Raw genomic sequence first — 22,807 nt, 5'->3', positions numbered from 1 at the left:
TGTGAGCTGGGAACTAACCTAATTGGTATTTGTTGCAACATGTATTTTTATTGATCCTATACAAATGATTCGCTCTAGTTTAAATGAAAAGCCTGAGGGCCAGCTGGGTCCTGGGCACCTGGCTCCCTCAGTGATGATGGCTGGGCAGGGTCTGGGAACCTGGCTCTGAGGGTGCCGCCAGTTGAGATCTGCCTCTTTATTTGGGCCTGGGCACTAGTGGGAGGACCCAGACTGGGTTCTGGACAAACATTCCCAGGTAGGGTAACTGGCCTGCGCAGGGGCACCCTCCCCTTAGCCAGGGCCTGGACCTCGGAGGGTGAAAGTTGAGCCTTGGGACCTTGCACTTTCTTGTCAGAACAGAGAATAATATTTGTTTCAGTGGAGGTTTACAGGAACATTGTGACTTGACCTCAAGAACAGAGGAGCTGACACCAAGAAGTCTGCAACAACTAACTATGCCCCTTCCTCACCTTTCCTATAAAAGGGCTTCACTGAAAGCTTTCAGGGAGTTTGGGATTTTTAGGGCATGAGCCAGCCGTCCCCTTGCGTGGCCCTGCAATAAACATTTCTCTGCTCCAAACTCCAATGTTTTGGTATTGTTTGGCCTCACTGTGCACTGGGCACACAAACTTGGTTTCGTAACAATTTTCCTGGCTTGTAGACAACCACCTTAAATGGTCTTTCCTTGTTGTGTGTGTGTGCATGTGTGCACACACATGCACACACACACACAGAACTCTCTAATATCTCTTCTTATGAGGATACTAATCCTATTGGATCAGGGCCCCACTTTTTTTTTGAATTTTATTTTATTTATTATTTTATACAGCAGGTTCTTATTAGTTATCCATTTTATACATATTAGTGTATATATGTCAATTCCAATCTCCCAATTCATCACACCACCGCCCCCCCCCACTTTCCACCATTGGTGTCCATACATTTGTTCTCTACATCTGTTTCACTATTTCTACCCTGCAAACTGGTTCATCTGTACCACTTTTCTAGGTTCCACATATATGCGTTAATATACGACATTTGTTTTTCTCTTTCTGACTTACTTCACTCTGTATGACAGTCTCTAGATCAATCCACGTCTCTACAAATAACCTAAATGCGTTCCTTTTTATGGCTGAGTAATATTCCATTGTATATATGTACCACATCTTCTTTATCCATTCGTCTGTGGATGGGCATTTAGGTTGCTTCCATGGCCTGGCTATTGTAAATAGTGCTGCAATGTGTCTTTTTGAATTATGGTTTTCTCTGGATATATGACCAGTAGTGGGATTGCTGGGTCATATGGTAATTCTATTTTTAGTTTTTTAAGGAACCTCCATACTGTTCTCCATAGTGGCTGTATCAATTTACATTCCCATCAACAGTGCAAGATGCTTCCCTTTTCTCCACACCCTCTCTAGCATTTGTTGTTTGTAGAGTTTCTGATGATGCCATTCTAACTGGTGTGAGGTGATACCTCATTGTAGTTTTGATTTGCGTTTCTCTAACAATTAGTGATGTTGAGCAGCTTTTCATGTGCTTCTTGGCCATCTGTATATCTTCTTTGGAGAAATATCTATTGAGGTCTTCTTCGCATTTTTGATTGGGTTCTTTGTTTTTTTAATATTGAGCTGCATGAGCTGTTTATATATTTTGGAGATTAATCCTTTGTCCGTTGATTCATTTGCAAATATTTTCTCCCATTCTGAGGGTTGTCTTTTCGTCTTGTTTGTAGTTTCCTTTGCTTTGCAAAAGCTTTAAAGTTTCATTAGGTCCCATTTGATTATTTTTGTTTTTATTTCCATTACTCTAGGAGGCGGATCAAAAAAGATCTTGCTGTGATTTACGTCAAAGAGTGTTCTTCCTATGTTTTCCTCTAAGAGTTTTATAGTGTTCAGTCTTAAATTTAGGTCTCTAATCCATTTTTTTTCTTTTTAATAAATTTATTTATTTATTTATTTATTTATTTATTTATTTATTTATTTATTTTTGGCCGTGTTCGGTCTTTGTTGCTGTGCACGAGCTTTCTTTAGTGTGGTGAGCGGGGGCTACTCTTCGTTGTGGTGCACGGCCTTCTCATTGTCGTGGCTTCTCTTGTTGCGGAGCACGAGCTCTAGGCACACGGGCTTCAGTAGTTGTGGCACATGGGCTCAGTAGTTGTGGCTTGCGGGCTCTAGAGCTCAGGCTCAGTAATTGTGGCGCACGGGCTTAGTTGCTCTGCGGCATGTGGGATCTTCCTGGACCAGGGCTCGAACCCGTATCCCCTGCATTGGCAGGTGGATTCTTAACCACTGCACCACCAGGGAAGCTCTCTAATCCATTTTGAGTTTATTTTTGTGTATGGTGTTAGGGAGTGTTCTAATTTCATTCTTTTACATGTAGCTGTCCAGTTTTCCCAGCACCACTTATTGAAGAGACTTTCTTTTCTCCATTGTATATCCTTGCCTCCTTTGTCATAGATTAGTTGCCCATAGGTACGTGGGTTTATCTCTGGACTTTCTATCCTGTTCCATTGATCTGTATTTCTGTTTTTGTGCCAGTACCATATTGTCTTGATTACTGTAGCTTTGTAGTATAGTCTGAAGTCAGAGTCTGATTCCTCCAGCTCTGTTTTTTTCCCTCAAGACTGCTTTGGCTATTTGGGGTCTTTTGTGTCTCCATACAAATTTTAAGATTTTTTTTTCTAGTTCCGTAAAAAATGCCATTGGTAATTTGATAGGGATTGCATTGAATCTGTAGATTGCTTTGGGTAGTATAGTCATTTTCACAATATTGATTCTTCCAATCCAAGAACATGGTATATCTCTCCATCTGTTTGTATCATCTTTAATTTCTTTCATCAGTGTCTTATAGTTTTCTGCATACAGGTCTTTTGTCTCCCTAGGTAGGTTTATTCCTAGGTATTTTATTCTTTTTGTTGCAATGGTAAATGGGAGTGTTTCCTTAATTTCTCTTTCAGATTTTTCATCATTAGTGTATAGGAATGCAAGAGATTTCTGTGCATTAATTTTGTATCCTGCAACTTTACCAAATTCATTGATTAGCTCTAGTAGTTTTCTGGTGGCATCTTTAGGATTCTCTATGTATAGTATCATGTCATCTGCAAACAGTGACAGTTTTACTTCTTCTTTTCCAATTTGTATTCCTTTTATTTCTTTTTCTTCTCTGATTGCCATGGCTAGGACTTCCAAAACTATGTTGAATAATAGTGGTGAGAGTGGACATCCTTGTCTTGTTCCTGATCTTAGAGGAAATGCTTTCAGTTTTTCACCATTGAGAATGATGTTTGCTGTGGGTTTGTCATATATGGCCTTTATTATGTTGAGGTAGGTTCCCTCTATGCCCACTTTCTGGAGAGTTTTTATCATAAATGGGTGTTGAATTTGTCAGAAACTTTTTCTGCATCTATTGAGCTGATCATATGGTTTTTCTTCTTCAATTTGTTAATATGGTGTATCACATTGATTGATTTGCATATATTGAGGAATCCTTGCATCCCTGGGAAAAATCCCACTTGATCATGATGTATGATCCTTTTAATGTGCAGTTGGATTCTGTTTGCTAGTATTTTGTTGAGGATTTTTGCATCAGTATTCATCAGTGATATTGGTCTGTAATTTTCTTTTTTTGTAGAATCTGTCTGGTTTTGGTATCAGAATGATGGTGGCCTCATAGAATGTGTTTGGGAGTGTTCCTTCCTCTGCAATTTTTTGGAAGAGTTTGAGAAGGATGGGGTGTTAGCTCTTCTCTAAATGTTTAATAGAATTCACCTGTGAAGGCATCTGGTCCTGGACTTTTGTTTGTTGCAAGATTTTTAATCACAGTTTCAGTTTCATTACTTGTGATTGATCTGTTCATATTTTCTATTTCTTCCTGGTTCAGTCTTGGAAGGATGTGCTTTTCTAAGAATTTGTCCATTTCTTCCAGGTTGTCCATTTTATTTGCATAGAGTTGCTTGTAGTAATCTCTCATGGTTCTTTGTGTTTCTGCACTGTCAGTTGTTACTTCTCCTTTTTCATTTCTAATTCTGTTGATTTGAGTCTTCTCCCTTTTTTATTTAATGAGTCTGGCTAGTGCTTTATCAATTTTGTTTATCTTCTCAAAGAACCAACTTTTAGTTTTATTGATCTTTGCTATTGTTTCCTTCATTTCTTTTTCATTTATTTCTGCTCTGATATTTATGATTTCTCTCCTTCTACTAACTTTGGGTTTTGTTTGTTCTTTCTCTAGTTCCCTTAGATGTAGGGTTAGATTGTTTATTTGAGATTTTTCTTGTTTTTGAGGTAGACTTGTATTGCTATAAACTTCCCTCTTAGAACTGCTTTTGCTGCATCCCATAGGTTTTGGATCATCGTGTTTTCGTTGTCCTTTGTCTCTAGGTATTTTTTGATTTCCTCTTTGATTTCTTCTGTGATCTCTTGGTTACTTAGTAACCTACTGTTTAGCCTTCATGTGTTTGTGTTGTTTATGGTTTTTTTCCCTGTAATTGATTTCTAATGTCATAGTGTTGTGTTCAGAAAAGATGCTTGATACGATTTCAATTTTCTTAAATTTGCTGTGGCTTGATTTGTGACCCAAGATGTGATCTATCCTGCAGAATATTCTGTTTGCACCTGAGAAGAATGTGTAATTGGCTGTTTTTGGATGGAATGTCCTATAAATATGAATTAAATCTATCTGGTCTATTGTGTCATTTAAAGCTTGTGTTTCCTTATTATTTTTCTGTATGGATGATGTGTCCATTGGTGAATGTGAGGTGTTAAAGTCCCCCGCTATTATTGTGTTACTGTTGATTCCCTTTTGTATAGCTGTTAGCAGTTGCCTAATGTATTGAGGTGCTCCTATGTTGGGTGCATATATATTTATAATTGTTATATCTTCTTGGATTGATCCGTTGATCATTATATGGTGTCCTTCCTTGTCTCTTGTAACATTCTTTATTTTAAAGTCTATTTTATCTGATATGAGTGTTCCTACTCCAACTTTCTTTTGATTTCCATTTGCATGGAATATCTTTTTCCATCCCCTCACTTTCAGTCTGTATGTGTCCCTAGGTCTGAAGTGGGTGTCTTGTAGACAACATATATATGGGTATTGTTTCTGTAACCATTCAGTGAGCCTGTGTCTTTTGGCTGGAGCATTTAATCCATTCAAGTTTAAGGTAATTATTGATATGTATATTCCTATTACCATTTTCTTAATTGTTATGGGTTTGTTTTTGTAGGTCCCTTTCTTCTCTTGTGTTTCCCACTTAGAGAAGTTCCTTTAGCATTTGTTGTAGAGCTGGTTTGGTGGTGCTGAATTCTCTTAGCTTTTGCTTGTCTGTAAAGCTTTTGATTTCTCTGTTGAATCTGAATGAGATCCTTGCCGGGTACAGTAATCTTGGTTTTCGGTTCTTCCCTTTCATCACCTGAAATATATCATGCCAGTCCCTTCTGGCTTGTAGAGTTTCTGCTGAGAAATCAGCTGTTAACCTTATGGGAGTTCCCTTGTATGTTATTTGTCGTTTTTCCCTTGTTGCTTTCAATAATTTTTCTTTGTCTTTAATTTTTGTCAATTTGATTACTATGTGTCTCGGCATGTTTCTCCTCGGGTTTATCCTGCCAGGGACTGTCTGCACTTCCTGGTCTTGGGTGGCTATTTCCTTTCCCATGTTAGGGAAGTTTTCGACTATAATCTCTTCAAATATTTTCTTGGGTCCTTTCTCTCTTCTCCTCCTGGGACCCCTATAATGCAAATGTTGTTGCATTTAATGTTGTCCCAGGGGTCTCTTAGGCTGTCTTTATTTCTTTTCATTCTTTTTTCTTTATTCTGTTCTGCAGCAGTGAATTCCACCATTCTGTCTTCCAGGTCACTTATCCGTTCTTCTGCCTCAGTTATTCTGCTACTGATTCCTTCTAGTGTATTTTTCATTTCAGTTATTGTGTTGTTCATCTCTGTTTGTTTGTTCTTTAATTCTTCTAGGTCTTTGTTAAACATTTCTTGCATCTTCTTGGTCTTTGCCTCCATTCTTTTTCTGAGGTCCTGTATCATCTTCACTATTATTATTCTGAATTCTTTTTCTGGAAGGTTGCCTATCTCCACTTCATTTAGCTGTTTTTCTGGGGTTTTATTTTGTTCCTTCATCTGGTACATAGCCCTCTGCCTTTTCATCTTGTCTGTCTCTCTGTGAATGTGCTTTTTGTTCCATAGGCTGCAGGATTGTAGTTCTTCTTGCTTGTGCTGTCTGCCCTCTGGTGGATGAGGCTCAGAGGCTTGTGCAAGTTTCCTGATGGGAGGGGCTGGTGGTGGGTAGAGCTGGGTGTTGCTCTGGTGGGCAGAGCTCAGTAAAACTTTAATCTGCTTGTGTGCTGATGGGTGGGACTGGGTTCCTTCCCTGTTGGTTGTTTGGCCTGAGGCAATCCAACACTGTAGCCTACCTGGGCTCTTTAGTGGGGCTCATGGCAGACTCTGGGAGGGCTCACACCAAAGAGTACTTCTCAGAACTTCTGCTGCCAGTGTACTTGTCCTCATAGTTAGACACAGCCACCCCCCACCTCTGCTTGAGACCCTCCAACACTAGCAAGTAGGTCTGGTTCAGTCTCATATGGTGTCACTGCTCCTTACCCTGTGTCCTGATGTGCACACTACTTTGTGTGTGCCCTCCAAGGGTAGAGTCTCTTTTTCCCCCAGTCCTGTCAAAGTCCTGCAATCAAATCCCAGTAGGCTTCAAAGTCTGATTCTATAGGAATTCCTCCTCCCATTTCCAGACCCCCAGATTGGGAAGCCTGACGTGGGGCTCAGAACCTTCACTCCAGTGGGTGGACTTCCGTGGTATAAGTGTTCTCCAGTTTGTGAGTCACCCACCCAGCAGTTGTGGGATTTGATTTTATTGTGATTTCACCCCTCTTACCACCTCATTGTGGCTTCTCCTTTGTCTTTGGATGTGGGCTATTTTTTTGGTGAGTTCCAGTGTCTTTCTGTCGATTACTGTTCAGCAGTTAGTTGTGATTCTGGTGTTCTTGCAAGAGGGAGTGAGAGCACGTCCCTCTACTCCACCATCTTGAACCAATCTCTCAGGCCTTTAGATCCAGACTGGAATCTACACCATGAACTTTCTAGTTCTCAGGTCTTCAAATTTTACCACTGGTTTTCCTGGGTCCCCAGCTTGGAGATGACAGATGGTGGGACTTTTCAGTCTCCCTAATAGGTGAGCCTATACCTTACAATAAGTCTCTTCATATTTATATATCCTATTGGTTCTATTTCTCTGGAGAACCCTGACTAATACACAACATAAAAACAAACGGTTTGGAGGGGATTTTATATTTTGATTTGGAGGGGATTTTATGGTTTTTTTTTGTTTTGTTTTGTTTAGATAAAACTCTATATTATTATATGTTCAGCATAGTTTCTATTGATGAATGTAATTATGGAGGAAAATGTTATTTGTTCCTCTTTCACTCCAAGCTGAAAATGTGGAGCTCAAAATTAGACTACTTGTAGAATGTAATATGAGTTCTTTGCAATTGGAGGGGAATGGGAAGGGAAATTTAATGAACTTGTGTCTGGAAAACCTGCAGATTAAAAGAGATACGGTTTTGCTGGGGAGCTGAAATTCCTCAAGTTTCTCAGGCCAAAATGATATGTGAAGTTTTTCTAAGATTCAAACATAAACTACAGGGGCTAGAGGGACAACAAAACTGCAAGAGACAGTTTATGCAGAAGGTACTACCTGAAAATCAGGTGCCAAGAAGGAAAGTAGAAGATAATAATTTTTTACCACCTAGTTGAGAGTGGAAATTTTTAGTCAAAGGATCAGCAGGTGAAAACAATTCTAAAAATTAGAATGCTCTAGAAAAACATACATACAACAGCTCATGAGAGAAAGTCAGTTGTGAACATATAAGTAAACAATAATGTATAAGAACATTTCATGACAGTACCAGCAAGTTACACCTTTCCTGATTCTCTAAAGACAAGATAGGGGAGAAGTGGAGATTTAAGTCTGGCAAAGAAAAATATAGAAAGATAGTCACTTTAACCAGCTATTACAGATTTCTTGTTTACTATAAGGTCCAGATGGAGCAGGAGGGAGAAATATAAATAACAATGGAAACTTTGGCTGTATTGTAGAAGACTGGATAATTGAAATACAGTTTTGGGTCTTTTTTATCTCTTTTTATATAAATTGATCATAGAAATTACACTGCATACAAATGTATATAATGCTGAACATACAAATGTTCAGTGTGAATACAATAATAAACAGTATCTCACTGAGTGTGATACACAATTTATGTTTTACTCTGCTCCCCAAACCAAAAATTAAAAAAAAAATTTTGATGGCATTTATCACCTTCAATTACATTAGTGCATGGAAGTATAATTGTAATAAATATATCAGAGAATGCATTCCATTGTTTGCTTTTCTGGTAGGTGCAAAGGTAACAATTGCTTTTTAAACCAAAATGGGGGGGATGGTTGTTGGTTAGTAAAGAGAAGTTTTTGTTTTTAAGTATGTAATTGCTCCACAGATTTCTTTTACTTTTTAAAAGTGATTTCTCATTTAAAAAAAGACCCTAGACAACCACATAACACAGAATATGTACATATATATCTAGGTACCCACAGACAGGTACGCACATATATATTTAAGTACACACAAACATTTTCAATGAGGTGTTCTGCTTTGGGGTGAGAATGCACTGCTGTTTTGAATGTAAGAGTTAGTTTCCTTTAACTTAATATTAACACAGCTTTGCACTCTTCCCCCGCACTGGAGCCTACATGCTCTTTGGTGGGGCTAATGGTGGACTCCGGGAGGGCCCACTCCAAGGAGTCCTTCCCAGAACTTCGGCTGCCAGTGTCCTTGTCCTCAGGGTGAGCCACAGCCACCACCCCCCACCCCGCCTCTGGAGGAGACCCTCCAACCCTAGCAGATAGGTATGGTTCAGTCTCCTATGGGGTCACTGCTCCTTCCCTTGGGTCCTGATGCACAAACTACTTTGTGTGTGCCCTCCAAGAGTGGAGTCTCTGTTTCCCCCAGTCCTGTCGAAGTCCTGCAATCAAATCCCGCTAGGCTTCAAAGTCTGATTCTCTAGGAATTCCTCCTCCTATTGCCGGACCCCCAGGTTGAGAAGCCTGATGTGGGGCTCAGAACCTTCGCTCCGGTGGGTGGACTTCTGTGGTATAAATGTTCTCCAGTTTGTGAGTCACCCACCCAGCAGTTATGGGATTTGATTTTATTGTGATTGCACCCCTCCTACTGTCTCACTGCAGCGTCTCCTTTGTCTTTGGATGTGGGGTATCGTTTTTGGTGAGTTCCAGTGTCTTCCTGTCAATGATTGTTCAGCAGTTAGTTGTGAAATTGGTGCTCTCTCAAGAGGGAGTGAATACTCATCCTTCTACTCCACCATCTTGAACCAATCTCCCCAGGGCCCCACTCTTATTTAATCTTAATTACTTGCTTAGATGCTTCCTCTCTAAATACAGCCACACTGAAGGTTAGGGCTTCAACACATGAATCTGGGGGAGATGCAACATTCAGTCCACAAAAGATGCTATTGTAATTGTATATTAGAACTATTCTCTTAATTTCCTTTTGAGATTTTCCTTCAGCCTTTTAAAATTAATGCCTACCCCAGTGGAGCCACTGTTACCAGTTTCCTATGTGTCCTCTTCCCTGCTTCTTTTCTGTCTCTGTCTCATAATCTTCATATTATCTGCAACTTGTTTTTCTTCCACTTGATTCACTGGCAACTGATAAATATTTATTGAGTGTCTCTAATGTGTTCAGCAGTGTGTTCAGCAGTATGGGAAGTATAAAGAAGTACGACAAGTTTCCTGCCCTTAAAGATTTTCAATCTAGTGGAAGAAACAAGACATGTACAAAATAATTAGGGAATAGTTTATAAGCATATGTAATCAAGTTCTCAGCTGTGTGGCTTATGCCCTAGGATGTAAATAAACTGTCTAAGAGTAGGTCACAGCAGTATCCCCAGCCCCGAGATCAGTATAGGAGGAATAGAATATGAGCTCAATAACTGAAAGTTGGATGAATTTAACACTGTCCATCTTTGGAATCTCACCTGGCAGAGGCTAGCCCTCCCATTCATCTTGGAAGATGATCCCTAGGGAACTCTGTTCTGCAAAGGGACACTTAGCACGTATCTGAAAACCTTGGGGCTCTCTAACTGGTTCAGATTACAGCCTAGTGGTAGGCTCACAGACATAGAACACATTTCTCAGCAAGTTTTCTGGTGTCTTTCTAAAATAAGTTCTTACATAAATAGATCCTTGTTAAGTTCCACCTAGTAAACTGAGGAGTATGAAGGAAGGGGGAAGAAAGCATGGCCTAGGCATGGGGGGAAACTTCCAAACTGACAGCCAGGAAGTGGTGCCAGAGGCTTTGGAGTCCAGGCAAGAAGCTGCTGCCCAAGGAAAGGTTATTGATCTAGTCCTTTAAAACATGATTTTTTTCCCTGATTCCAAGATCAAGGTAGAAAACTTGAAAAACAAATCAGAGTGTAAAGAAGAAAGTAAACTATCTATAAACCATGACTCAGAGATAACCATTGTTTGCATCATTATAAAAACATTGCATGTAATTTTACTTGAGCTTAACAGAAGGAAAAGAAACCAAACTTCAGATAAATATTTCTTCAAAGTGAGATATTATTTCTTAAAAGGAGTCTTCTAAGATGAAAGAATTAAGAGACATTTTAAGAGGTTGGGGTTATTACAGAAGTTCTCAAGCTGGGGTGATTTTGCCCCCACCCCCCAGGACATTTTGGCAATGTCTAGAGATGTTTTGGGTTGTCACAGCTTGGTGTGGGGTTGCTGCTGGGGTACAGTCTAGGGGTGCTGCTAAACATTCTACAATACACAGGACAGTCTGCCACAGCAAAGAATCATCTAGCCCCAGATGTCAGCAGTGCCATGAGAAACCCTGGGTTACAGCAGAGTTATGCTGGGTTTAAGCAGCACATTTAAAAAAAATATTTATTTGTTTATTATTTATTTATTTTGGCTGCATCAGGTCTTAGTTGCGGCATGCGGACTTCTTAGTTGTGGCATGCAGACTTCTTAGTTGTGGCATGAGAACTCTTAGTTGCAGCATGCATGCGGGATCTAGTTCCCTGACTTAGGGATCAAACCCGGGCCCCCTGCATTGGGAGCACAGAGTCTTACCCACTGGACCGCCAGGGAAGTCCCTTAAGCAGTACATATTTATACTAGCAGTACATATTTTTAAAGAGCCTAAGTTTGTTTTCAGTTAGTAAGGCATAGTCAGCTTTCTCAGGGATCAGTGGAGTAAGCAGTTGTGAGCATGGCCTTCAGCCAGGTGGTCTGAGTTTGAACTCTGACTCTGCCACTTATTGGCAAAGTGACCTCGGGCAACCTCTTTGGGCCTCAGTTTCCTCATCTGCAAAACTGTGGTAACGTTACACCTACCTCATGCAGCTGTAGTGAGGGCTGAATGAGCTAATATAAGCAAAGGGCTTGGAACAGTGTCTAGTTTATGCTAAGCTCCACAGAAATATTATTATTATTATATTAATATCTTAAACCAAACTAGAAACACAACTTAAGCTCCTAAGGAATTTAGTAGAGAAAAATAGACATACAAGTATTCTTTTCTAATGGAACCCTTAAGAAAAATAAACAAAATGAGTGCAGGGAGGGGCCACTTATAAATCTAAGGAGTATATACATACATGAATTCAGAGGTTCAGCAAGTCTTTCCTGCTTTCTGGAATTACTTGATCAATGGCAGGTGACTTATTGCTTCAGAAAACACATTTTTCCCCCTTTAGATTAAAAAGTTTGAATACATTCTCATAGTTCAAAACTCAAAACAATATACCAATAAAATGTCACACAGTCTCACTCTCACTGCTGTCCTCCCCACTCTCCTATAGGTAACCACTTTAATTCATTCCTGATGTATCAGTCCAGTGTTTCTCTACGAAAGCAAATGCAAATGCTATGTATTCTTATTTAGCTCCCCATGTTTTTCCATTCAATATCTATCTTGGCTATCTAGCTATCTTTCCATATTGCAATCTATCTTTCCATTTTAGCACACAAGGAGCCGCTTCATCCTCTTTTAAGGTGATATAGTATTCCTTATGAAGATGACCCACACTTTGCTTATAAATGTTTTGTACTTATTAATAAATATTAACAAATTGTCCTCCATGTAGGGTTGTGTCATGTTAGACTCCCACTGGCAGTGTCTGAATACACTTATTTTCCTCCAGGTATCACAGTTGTTTTCAGACAATTAACCATTCAAAATTGTACCACACTGGCAGGTATTACTGGGAGGTAGAAGTGGGAAACAAGGCTAAATGGACGTTGGGGGTTTGTCAAGGCTGCCTTCCTGGGAACAGGCAGAATCAGCCATTAGTTCAGGGTGGATTCTGGGCAATTGGGTAATATATGAAGGGCAATCAGGTTGCACTGGTCCTGGGAGAACCCTGTATTTAATGCTGACAGTAAGACCCAGTAAAATTGTTGTTTTTATGGACTATGAGTTCTATAATTTGAATAATAGATCTCTTCTCCATAATTTTAATGTTTCTTTTATAGAAGCCTTTTGGCCTAATTTCGGTACTGAAACAGATCTAATCCTCTTAACACTTATTCAGTAAAAAGATTAAGTACTTGGGCTTCCCTGGTGGCGCAGTGGTTGAGAGTCCGTCTGCAGATGCAGGGGACGTGGATTCGTGCCCCGGTCCGGGAAGATCCCACATGCCGCGGAGCGGCTGGGCCCGTGAGCCATGGCCGCTGAGCCTACGCATCCAGAACCTGTGCTCCGCAGCGGGAGAGGCCACAGCAGTGAGAGGCCCGTGTACCGCAAAAAAAAAAAAAAAAGATGAAGTACTTGGGAGACCACTAGGCTTCATTTTCTTTCAGTTTGTAGGTATAACTTAGCCAGTAAATTTAATCTTAGTATTTCTGGATTCTTTTTAAGTTTTACCCCCACCAAAACCCAAAATACATTATTTTCTCCCTTATTTTCAACAACTATAAAAACATTATTGCAATGTCAATTTCATAGATGCTATGGGTCTCAACTGTCAAGTGCTGTAGAAATTCTAAGATAAAATATTTGAGAATTGCATTCCTTAACATAGCTAATAAAATTTTTTATTAAAAAAATTCACACCACATAGTTTACTTCATATTTCCATCTTGACTTTCTCATTCAGCTTCTGTTTTTCCTGGAGTTTCTAATGGTGTTTCTTTTTTCTCGTTGGTTACACGAGATATTTATCTTCGTCTCCTTGACAGCAAGCTGCAGGAGATTTAAATGCTTCTATGAAGGAGTCGTAGACATTCTACTATACCTCACTAAAGGGCTCAGTTTCCCTAAAACCCTGGACCCCAAATATCTATACCTCAACATACCCCAGTTTGCCAGGTATCCCATTTTTCCAAAATTTCGTTCCTCCAAGACCTCAGTTCGGCCAGTTCCACCAGATACTCATTGCTCTCAATATTCTAACTTCTGTGTAACCTTTTTTCTTTTTTCCAGTGTTCTCCTTTCGAGACTACAGGCCATCCCAGCACCTACCTCCTACACAATGTGCTTTTGCCCAGCTCACTTCCTCTGGTGTGGCCATAAGACACTCCCTTATCCTGCTTCCTCTCCAGGAAGTGCCTGCCTAGCTAGGCCATGGTTATTCAGCTTTGGTTGAACTCCACAGGTGCTGAACAAGGCCAAGTATGGTCCAATATGGATAAACCGCTTAGGGCCTCAGATCCATGTGAACCTGGCCAGTGCCCCACTCCTGGAGCAAGTGATGCGCCAAGAGGGCAAGTACCCAGTACGGAACGACATGGAACTATGGAAGGAGCACCGGGACCAGCAGGGCTTGACCTATGGGCCCTTCACCACGTGAGCTGGGGCCTGAGGGACCGGAACAGGCCCCCAGGGGGCCAGGCCCAAGGACAGTGGCACTGGGCAGCCAGTGGATAATGGGCAGGGTAGGATCTCCCTGTGTCCTCTGAGCCTGAAACTCGTCTAGAAAGTGGTGGTTGGGTTGGGCTGAAGCCTATGGACGATTCATTGGCTTTTCCACTAATGTATCGTATGACTATGAACAAATGAATAATTTCCCCTTCCTTGGGCTTATGTTTCTCGTGTGTAAAATGGGAAGCTTGGATTAGAGTATCTCCAAGATATCTCTAAGAACTTTCAAGCTCCATTATTCTATATTATGGTTGAAAACATACCACCTCAAATCATAATGGGACATATTTACTTGTAGTTGAAAAAAACATCATCACCATACTAGTTGGGAGGGCTCAATTTAATTTAAAAAATATTTTCCAAGTTATGTATTATATGCTTGTTGTTGGTTATAACTTTCATGGATGCTCTCCACTCACAGAGATAGATGTAGGTTTTAGCCTTAAAGTTATACCTAGAAAAGTTAAGATTATTTTGGCAGTGACAAATTGAAAGATGAGCTGAGCGTATTATATATGCATATATCAATTAAGGTAAATAATTGAGAATCATTGGTGATTCTCAGTGCCACAGCTTGTAATTGGATATATTACAGGCTTCTTTTTACTATAGTATGTTAAAAGAGCTCCAAAAACAATGAATGGCTTTTGGTTTTCCCTAGTTGCTTGATATCCATGTTTTTTAAAGTCATTTTTTAAGGGATTAAAGTTGATCCTGGTGGTGGAAGTAGCAGCAGCAACACTGATGATAACTAAGTATGTGTTTATAACATGCCAGGCATCAGGCTAGTCTCTTTCATTTATTATTTCATCTTATCTTCACAACAAACTCATGAAGTAGATAGTATTATTATCCCCATTTTATAGATGAAGAAACTGAGGCCTAGAAGGGTTTTTGCATCACTTGCCAGAAGTGACACAACTAGTGAGTAGTGGAATAGATCTCTCTGATTCTGGAATGCAAGGACCTACTGCCATGACATGTTTGGAAAGGAAATGGACTGGTTGGAAGGTTTATTTTATCTGTCTTTGATGCTTATACATTCATTCTGTCATTGCATGTCTTTCTTTCTTTAGTCCTGGTTCCTTCACAGGTGGGTGGTTTCAGAGCTTAATTTCTGGGCCCTTTTTTCAAGGTTCTGGGAAGAGAATAGAGAATGTTCTTCAAGAGCTCTTTAACCTGATGTCTGACCCTGAGGGCAAGATTTGTGTCTCAGGTATGCTCTACAATATTTGAGACCCAAATCTTGCCAAGGGAGTAAATCCTGGAAGTTAATTTTTTATGGTGACGGTTGGTAACTAGTCTTATTGTGGTGATCATCTTGCAATGTATACAGACATCAAATCATTATATTGTACACCTGAAACCAATATAATGTTATGTGTCAATTATGCCTCAATAATAATAATAAAAAACATTTGGGTCTCACAGGTTTTCACAGGTCAGGCCATCATTGGACTTGATTGTTCAGATTTAGAACTGGAGCTAAACATGATATATACCCCTTTGTGATCTATTTATAACTGTTTACTCTAAAGCCAGTTTCCGAAATATGTTATACCATATATGTCTTTAAAAGCTATTTTGCTAACCTGTGATAACCTTTTTTGTTTTAACATATATATTTTTTAAATCTCATTTTTTAAGTGACCGTCGTTTCCCCAAGAAATATTTTAACAACCACAGAAAGTTTCAGATTTAAGTCCTGCAAATCCCACTGTTGGGAGAGTTTTACTCTGAAGTTCCAATAAATAGGTCTATTCTGGTTTTTATTTCCTTTCCAACAACACTTTTAGTTCATCTTTTTTTTTCATAAATTTATTTTATTTTAAATTTATTTTATTTATTTTTGGCTGCGTTGGGTCTTTGCTGCTGCGCGCGGGCTTTCTCTAGTTGCAGCGAGCGGGGGCTGCTTCTTTGTTGCGGTGCGCAGGCTTCTCATTGCGGTGGCTTCTCTTGTTGTGGAGCATGGGCTCTAGGCTCGCGGGCTCAGTAGTTGTGGTGCTCGGGCTTAGTTGCTCCACGGCATGTGGGATCTTCCCAGACCAGGGATCTAACCTGTGTCCCCTGCATTGGCAGGTGGATTCTTAACCAGTGCGCCACCAGGGAAGTCCCTAGTTTATCTTTTTACAGGTTTTCCCCAACATAATAAAGAAAACTCCTGGGGTTTGAGGTTCATTTATTTAGCTTGTTTTTTGAGGTTCATTTAAATAAAAATATATTTAAAAAATTTATTCAAGTGCAGTTGACTTATACTTCAAAATAAAAAACCTGAACTTTGCTTTCAGACTTTTTAAATGTTTTCCTTTTTAAAATACCTTATTGGTTTTTAAAATTCAAAAGTAATACTTATTGGAAAAATTCCATCCCATCCTTCTAAGTAATTCTCATCAGTAGTTTGGTGTGTATTCTTCTTCCCTACTTTGTGTTGAAACATGCAAATATGCATGTGGATATGTAGGATTTCCTCTCTTCCTCTTAAAATTGTACCATATTATACTTATTACTCTGCAACTGGCTTTTAAAAAATTGACCCATACCCAGCTTGCTTAGGAAAAGTAACAGGTTTGGGGGACAGCTGAGGGTGGCAGCAGCCCCTGAATATTAAGCTCCTGTATGGGAAGCATGTTTCCACCCACATGAACATCCCTGCCTAACCGGGGTGAGACCCAACCACCTACTGGATGGCTATGGCAAGAGAGCCTGGAGATCAGCCTGGTAGCTCTCTCTGTCCCCTTGGCCTATGGAGCTAAGCAGAGCACAAAGGTCCAGAATCTGAGCACCCCAAGAACCCTAATTTGCTCCTCTTTTATTCCTCATCCTCCACACAGAGGGACTGGAACCACCGTAGCTCCATAGCTCATTTCACATACAGAAGATTCTGGAGTTGTATCATCCTAAGATAATCACAGTAAACATTCATTAAGCATTCACCATTTGCCAGGCACTGATCTAAGCACGTTAATTATCCTGCTAAGATAGGCACTCTTATTATTCCCATTTTACAGAAGGGGAAACCGAGGCACAGAGGATTTAAGTCACCTGCCTAAGGTCACTCAGCCAGTCATCGTCTGACCTGTGATTTGACCCTAGACAGACTGATTCCAGATGCCCACCTTAACCACTTCCTTTATGCTGTTAGTGAGATTCTGAAGTTTTGTGATTCAAAGATTCTGTTATTTGAAAGTTTGTGATTCTTTAATTCTAGGTCTAGGAGTCTGAGATTTTCCTCGAGTCCATAGGGGTCTCAGGGTGGGAAAATACCATCTAATCCAATCGCCATGAGATACTTACATTGGTGTCTCTCCTCCATTCTCTACAGGCAAGGACAGCAGTGGTACCGGCTCCGCCAGGCTCTGAACCAGCGGTTGCTGAAGCCAGCTGAGGCTGCACTCTACACAGATGCTCTGAATGAGGTGATTGAGGACTTCATGACTCGACTGAACCAGCAGCGGGCAGAGAGCGCCTCGGGGGACCATGTGCCCGACATCGCTCACAATTTCTACTTCTTTGCCTTGGAAGGTACCCTTGTGGGGAGAGGGGCTGGGTGGGCGTGAGTCGGGTAGGTTGTGCTCCTCCTCGAAGCCCCCTGGACTCTGTGTGCCGTGGCCCTGCCTCCTGTGACGGCCCCTGTGCACCGCCAGCTGTTTGCTACGTCCTGTTTGAGAAACGTATTGGCTGCCTGGAGCGCTCCATCCCCCAGGACACCAAGACCTTCGTCAGATCTGTCGGGCTCATGTTCCAGAACTCACTGTACGCCACCTTCCTCCCCAAGTGGACTCGTTCCCTGCTGCCCTTCTGGAGGCGATATCTGGATGGCTGGAACACCATCTTCTCTTTTGGTGAGGAGTCCAGGCAAAGAAGTTGGGGCGTGGGTCCCAGGGCCTGTGCGGTAACAGCCCCCTCAGGACCCTCTCCCAGGATCTTCTCTCTTGGTCCCTGGGAGAGCATGACTTTTGACCTCATCCTCCCCTGTTCTCCGTTGTCCCCACAGGGAAGAAGCTGATTGATCAGAAATTAGAGGAGATAGAGGCCCAACTTCAGACAGGGGGCCCAGAGAAGACCCAGATATCTGGTTACCTGCACTGCCTGCTGACCAGTGGACAGCTCAGTCCTCGTGACGCCGAAGGCAGCCTGCCCGAGCTGCTCATGGCTGGAGTAGACACGGTGCGTGAGAGGGGCAGGCGAGGAGACGAGGGCCTCCCAGCTCCCATCCTGAGCCAATCCCCTACTCTACCCGACCTGAGCCTGACCTTCATCAGATACCCGCTTCTCTCTCCTTAACGTGGATGTAGAGCTGGAAGGAAAACAGGGGGGTCATTCAGCCTGGTGGAGGCGGGCAGGGAGTGGTCCTTGTGTAAGAGGGATTCCCTCACTCCCTGGAGCCTCCCTCAGACAGCTGGGAAGTTTCATGTCACATCTAACCCACTCCCTCGTGCTGTCAGCTAAGCACAGAGTTGAAGAGCTTGCCCACAGCACCTTCTTAGTGGGACCTCTTTCCTGTCCTTTTGTCACATTGGATTTCTCTGTCACAGTCTTCTCTGCTGTTACAGTGCAGTTCTCCATCATATTGGTCCTTAGTGCACTGTGAAGTCATGTGGAGCGTGGAGGGACAGCCCCATGAATCCCTGAGTCTAATCCTGCTACACTCGTGGCAAATTAAGTTTTCTCCCACATTTTGCACGCATGCACTCACACACCCTCCCACCATCTTAACTGGCCTCTTTCTTAGAAATCTTTCCTCACTTCATCTCTTACTCTACCTCCCAGACGTCCAACACGCTGACGTGGGCCCTGTACCATCTTTCAAAGAACCCAGAGATCCAGGCGGCCCTGCATGAAGAAGTGGTGGGCATGGTGCCCGCCGGGCAGGTGCCCCAGCACAAGGACTTTGCCCACATGCCCCTGCTCAAAGCTGTGCTTAAGGAGACACTGCGGTAGGATGCTGTCCCCGGGAGCAAGGGTCTGTGTGTGGACGAGGACTCAGAGACAGGACTGGGAGTGGGGGCTGGTAGGCTGCGGCCAGGGCCAGGGATGAGATGGGAAGAGGGTCCCGGGGGACCAGAGGGGTGTGGCTGAGGGGGTGGGCCCTCTGCCCCTCCTTGGATCCAGAGGCGGATCTGCACGTTCTTTTACCTGCAGTCTCTATCCTGTGGTCCCCGTGAACTCCCGGGTCATCATGGACAAGGAAATTGAAGTTGGTGGCTTCCTCTTCCCCAAGAATGTGAGTAGGGCTGGAGAGCCAGGGTTCCCAGGGGGACCCTGCAGCCCTCTGCTGATGTGCTACCCATTCTTTGTCTGCAGACCCAGTTTGTGTTCTGCCACTATGTGGTGTCCCGGGACCCTCGCATCTTCCCTGAGCCGGACAGCTTCCAGCCCCAACGTTGGCTGAGGAAGAACCAGCCTGATGCCCTCAGGGCCCAACACCCATTTGGCTCTGTGCCCTTTGGTTACGGGGTTCGGGCTTGCCTGGGCCGCAGGATTGCAGAGCTGGAGATGCAGCTGCTGCTGACAAGGGTGAGTGGGGAGAGACAGGAGGGCTGTGCGGGCCACGGGTGCTGAAGGAGGCGGGAGGCACGGGGTGGGAGCATGCGGAGGAGGGTGGTGGATGGAGGCCACAGACTCTAATCGCCCGTGTGCCTTTTACTTCCCAGCTGATCCAGCAGTACGAGGTGGCCCTGGCCCCTGAGACAGGGGAGGTGACAAGTGTGGCTCGAATCGTGCTCGTTCCCAGTAAGAAGGTGGGCCTGCGTTTCCTGCAGAGACAGAGCTGAGCCTCCTTCCCACCCTCCCTGGCACATGAAGAGGGAGAGGAAGGGGCTGCCAGGTGCCAGAGGTTGGAGAGACTCAGTGTAGTTCCTATAGAACCCTGAGCTTTTGCCACTTTCATCATTTTGAGCATCTCCCTCTCAGATAAAAAGCCACCTCCGTGGCACATCGCTAACCTTGGGGAAAATATAGAATAAAGGGGCTTTTATTCATAATTGGAGACCTTTGTGATTCTTTTTGACAACCCAGCATCTGAACCTCTTTCTGTGTTTGGGGAACACCCTCTCCCCACTTAGCAAACCTGGTGGGAGGCAGAACCGCCTCCCTTCGTGGAAGCTGAGAACACCGTATGCTTTCCCAGACCTCACAGAGAAGCCTTAGCTTCACCTGGCACTGGCTGAGGCCCTGCCCCAGTAGAAGCTGCAGAGCCATTCCCCAGGCACCGAGAGGACACCCTCTTTTGAATAGAAAGTGCTTAGATACAGGCAGTGACATGCTATAAAAATGGTCAGAAGAATTCTAGGCCAGGCCTACAGGAATGACTCTAGGGACACGACTGGGGGGCTGATCAGTCTGGAAAGCCCCGTGTTGGTCACACTCAGGAGAATGAGAGTTGGGAAGCTGTCACTACAATTATTGGCCCCAGAGTTACACCATGTCTCCCAGGTCTATGCTGACTAAAGAAAAAAAGAAAAGATGCCCCCTCCTCCCAACTACCCCTGACAACAGAAAGAACAGGAGCAGCAGAGGGTGGTCTCTGTCTCACGACCACCTTCCAAATCTCTCACGTACAACTGAGAGGTGGAGCCTAAATCCCACCTGGAACTCTAGCTTCAAGAGAGTCTGGGGATTGTAGTTTCTAACTTTCCAGCCTCTTCAATACAGGAAGCCAATAAGAAGGAAAGTGGGTTGGCATCGAGATCCAGTGTACCACAACACAAGCCTGAAAAGTCAACAAATCCCAGCCTCAAGGAGGCCCAGCCCCAGTGGGAAATTTCTGCTGAGTCATAGAAAACTAAAGCAGAATTTCTTCTGTCTGTGGGGATTTGAGTTTGAGCCTATTAAAAAACTCACGTCATTGCCCTGATTAAAATCCTTCCATGGCTCCCCTCAGTCCTGAGGCAAAGTCCTAAGTGGCTTAGAAGACTCGGTGTTCTGGCACCCTGCCCTCCACACTCCCCTATCCCCCCTCCACCCTTCCACAGCTGAGCCCAAATTCCTCATATTTCCCTGAGCACGTTATGCTCTTTCCGGCCTCAATACTTTGTACTTAATGTCTGCTGTCCTTGGAACACCCTCTTCACCAACTGGCCTGTCGTCTCACAGAGCTTGCTCTTCCTCTAGACTCAGCTCAAATGTCACCGCCTCTGCAAAGCCTTCCCTGACCTCTCAGGGTGAGCTTGAGCACTTCCTCTTGTGCTCTCCCCTGTCCACCCCCTAGAACCCAGCGCTTAGCCCGGTCACCGTGTCGTAGGCCCGACTGTCTCCCCAGCCAGCTGGGAGCCCCACGGAGGACATAATCCCAATGTCGAACTCTGTGTCTAGCACAGAGTTAATGAAGGTAATGCATACGTGTTTGTTGAATGAGACTGGAATAGGAGGAAGGGAAGGGAAGGAGAGGGGGAAGATACAGAGCTTTCCATATTGAGAAGAGAAACCTGGAGAGAATTGGGCAGGATGCCTGATTATAAGGCCACGGCTCTCGAACCCACCTGTGCAGGGGTTCACTGTAAGAGCTCTTTATAAACGTAGAGGACGGGGGCTGGGCGCCAAGGGTGCTAGGATCTCTGTCACAAAGTCAACCAGGGCAGACTGCTGACTTTCCCAGTGTGCTGCTCCTCAGACCACGAAGGGTCAGCTGCCCAAGCCATGTGAACGCCTCAGTGCTGGCACACTGGGTGGCGGGAAGTCGGTGTGATGTGGCTTGGGATTGCGGTTTTGTAGAGCTGTCCAAGAGTGTCAGTGTCCATGGTCTGCAGCTCAGTTTATGAATTTATAGGCTAATCTCACATCAAAATCTGTGAAGATCTTGTATATCCATAGGCTAGAATGTTATTCAGCCATAAGAAACGAATGAAGTGCTACGTCATGGATGAACCTTGAAAACATTATATTAATGAAGGAAACCAGACACAAAAGACCACATCTTGTATGATTCCACTGACATGAAATGTCCGGAATAGGCAAATCCATAAAGACAGAAAGTAAGTTAGTGGTTGCCGGGAGAATGGGGAGTGATTTTCAATGGATACGGAGTTTCTCTGGGATGACAAGTGTGTTCTGGAATCAGTGGTGATGGTTGCACAACTTTGTGAATACACTAAATACCACTGAATTATAACACACTGAAAGAGTGAATTTTATGGCCACAGGAAATTGTGAAGCAGCAGTGCCCTGCTGTGCACCTGCAGGGCCTAAAATCCAGTCTCTAATCAGAAATCAGCAATGCAGAACCGAAACAAGAGCTCAGAGGACTGGTGAAGTAATGATGTCCTTGTGAGGATTAATCAAAGAGCAGGCTATATCCCCTTACATTTTGATGAGGTATAGCCACAACCTCAGAGGCTCCCCACCAAAAGTGACAAGCGACAAGTTGTGTTCTAAAAGATATAAGAGCTGAAGAGCTATTAACGCAGCTATGAAACCTTGCCCAGAGGTTGCTACTGGAAAGCCCACAGACACAGCTCTGGGAAGAAAAGAGTCAAAGACTCCTACTCAAAACAGAGAAAAGGGACTTCCCTGGTGGCGCATTGGATAAGAATCCGCTTGCCAATGCAGGGGACACAGGTTTGAGCCCTGGCTCGGGAGAATCCCACATGCCGCGGAGCAACTAAGCCTGTGCACCACGACTACTGAGCCTGTGCTCTAGAGCCCACGAGCCACAACTACTGAAGCCCGCGGACCTAGAGCCTGTGCTCCTCAACAGAAGCCACTGCAATGAGAAGCCCACGCACCGCAACGAAGAGTAGCTCCCGCTCGCAGCAACTAGAGAAAGCCCGCGCGCAGCAACGAAGAGTCAACACAGCCAAAAATAAAATAAGTTAATTTTTTTAAAAGAACAGACAAAAACAAAAT

General features: G+C 43.3%; 1 protein-coding gene across 1 annotated transcript in view; it reads left to right on the top strand.

Annotated features, from left to right (window-relative positions):
* The window catches only part of CYP27A1 (cytochrome P450 family 27 subfamily A member 1), a 48,395-nt gene extending 28,448 nt beyond the window's left edge, over window positions 1–19,947 (top strand). Inside the window, exons 2-9 of the mRNA XM_007445844.1 lie at window positions 13,698–13,888; window positions 17,286–17,485; window positions 17,608–17,805; window positions 17,958–18,130; window positions 18,734–18,900; window positions 19,106–19,187; window positions 19,268–19,480; window positions 19,618–19,947. Coding sequence (XP_007445906.1) covers window positions 13,698–13,888; window positions 17,286–17,485; window positions 17,608–17,805; window positions 17,958–18,130; window positions 18,734–18,900; window positions 19,106–19,187; window positions 19,268–19,480; window positions 19,618–19,737 — 1,344 coding nt within the window. The 3' untranslated portion in view covers window positions 19,738–19,947. The remainder of the gene's footprint in view (window positions 1–13,697; window positions 13,889–17,285; window positions 17,486–17,607; window positions 17,806–17,957; window positions 18,131–18,733; window positions 18,901–19,105; window positions 19,188–19,267; window positions 19,481–19,617) is intronic.
* The last annotated feature ends 2,860 nt before the right edge of the window (window positions 19,948–22,807 follow it).

The sequence above is a fragment of the Lipotes vexillifer genome, unplaced genomic scaffold (genome assembly GCF_000442215.2).
Source record: "Lipotes vexillifer unplaced genomic scaffold, Lipotes_vexillifer_v1.1 scaffold965, whole genome shotgun sequence".
Classification (NCBI taxonomy): domain Eukaryota; kingdom Metazoa; phylum Chordata; class Mammalia; order Artiodactyla; family Lipotidae; genus Lipotes; species Lipotes vexillifer.
The sequence above is the reverse complement of the archived record's forward strand: the minus strand, read 5'-3'. Positions and strand labels throughout refer to the sequence as shown.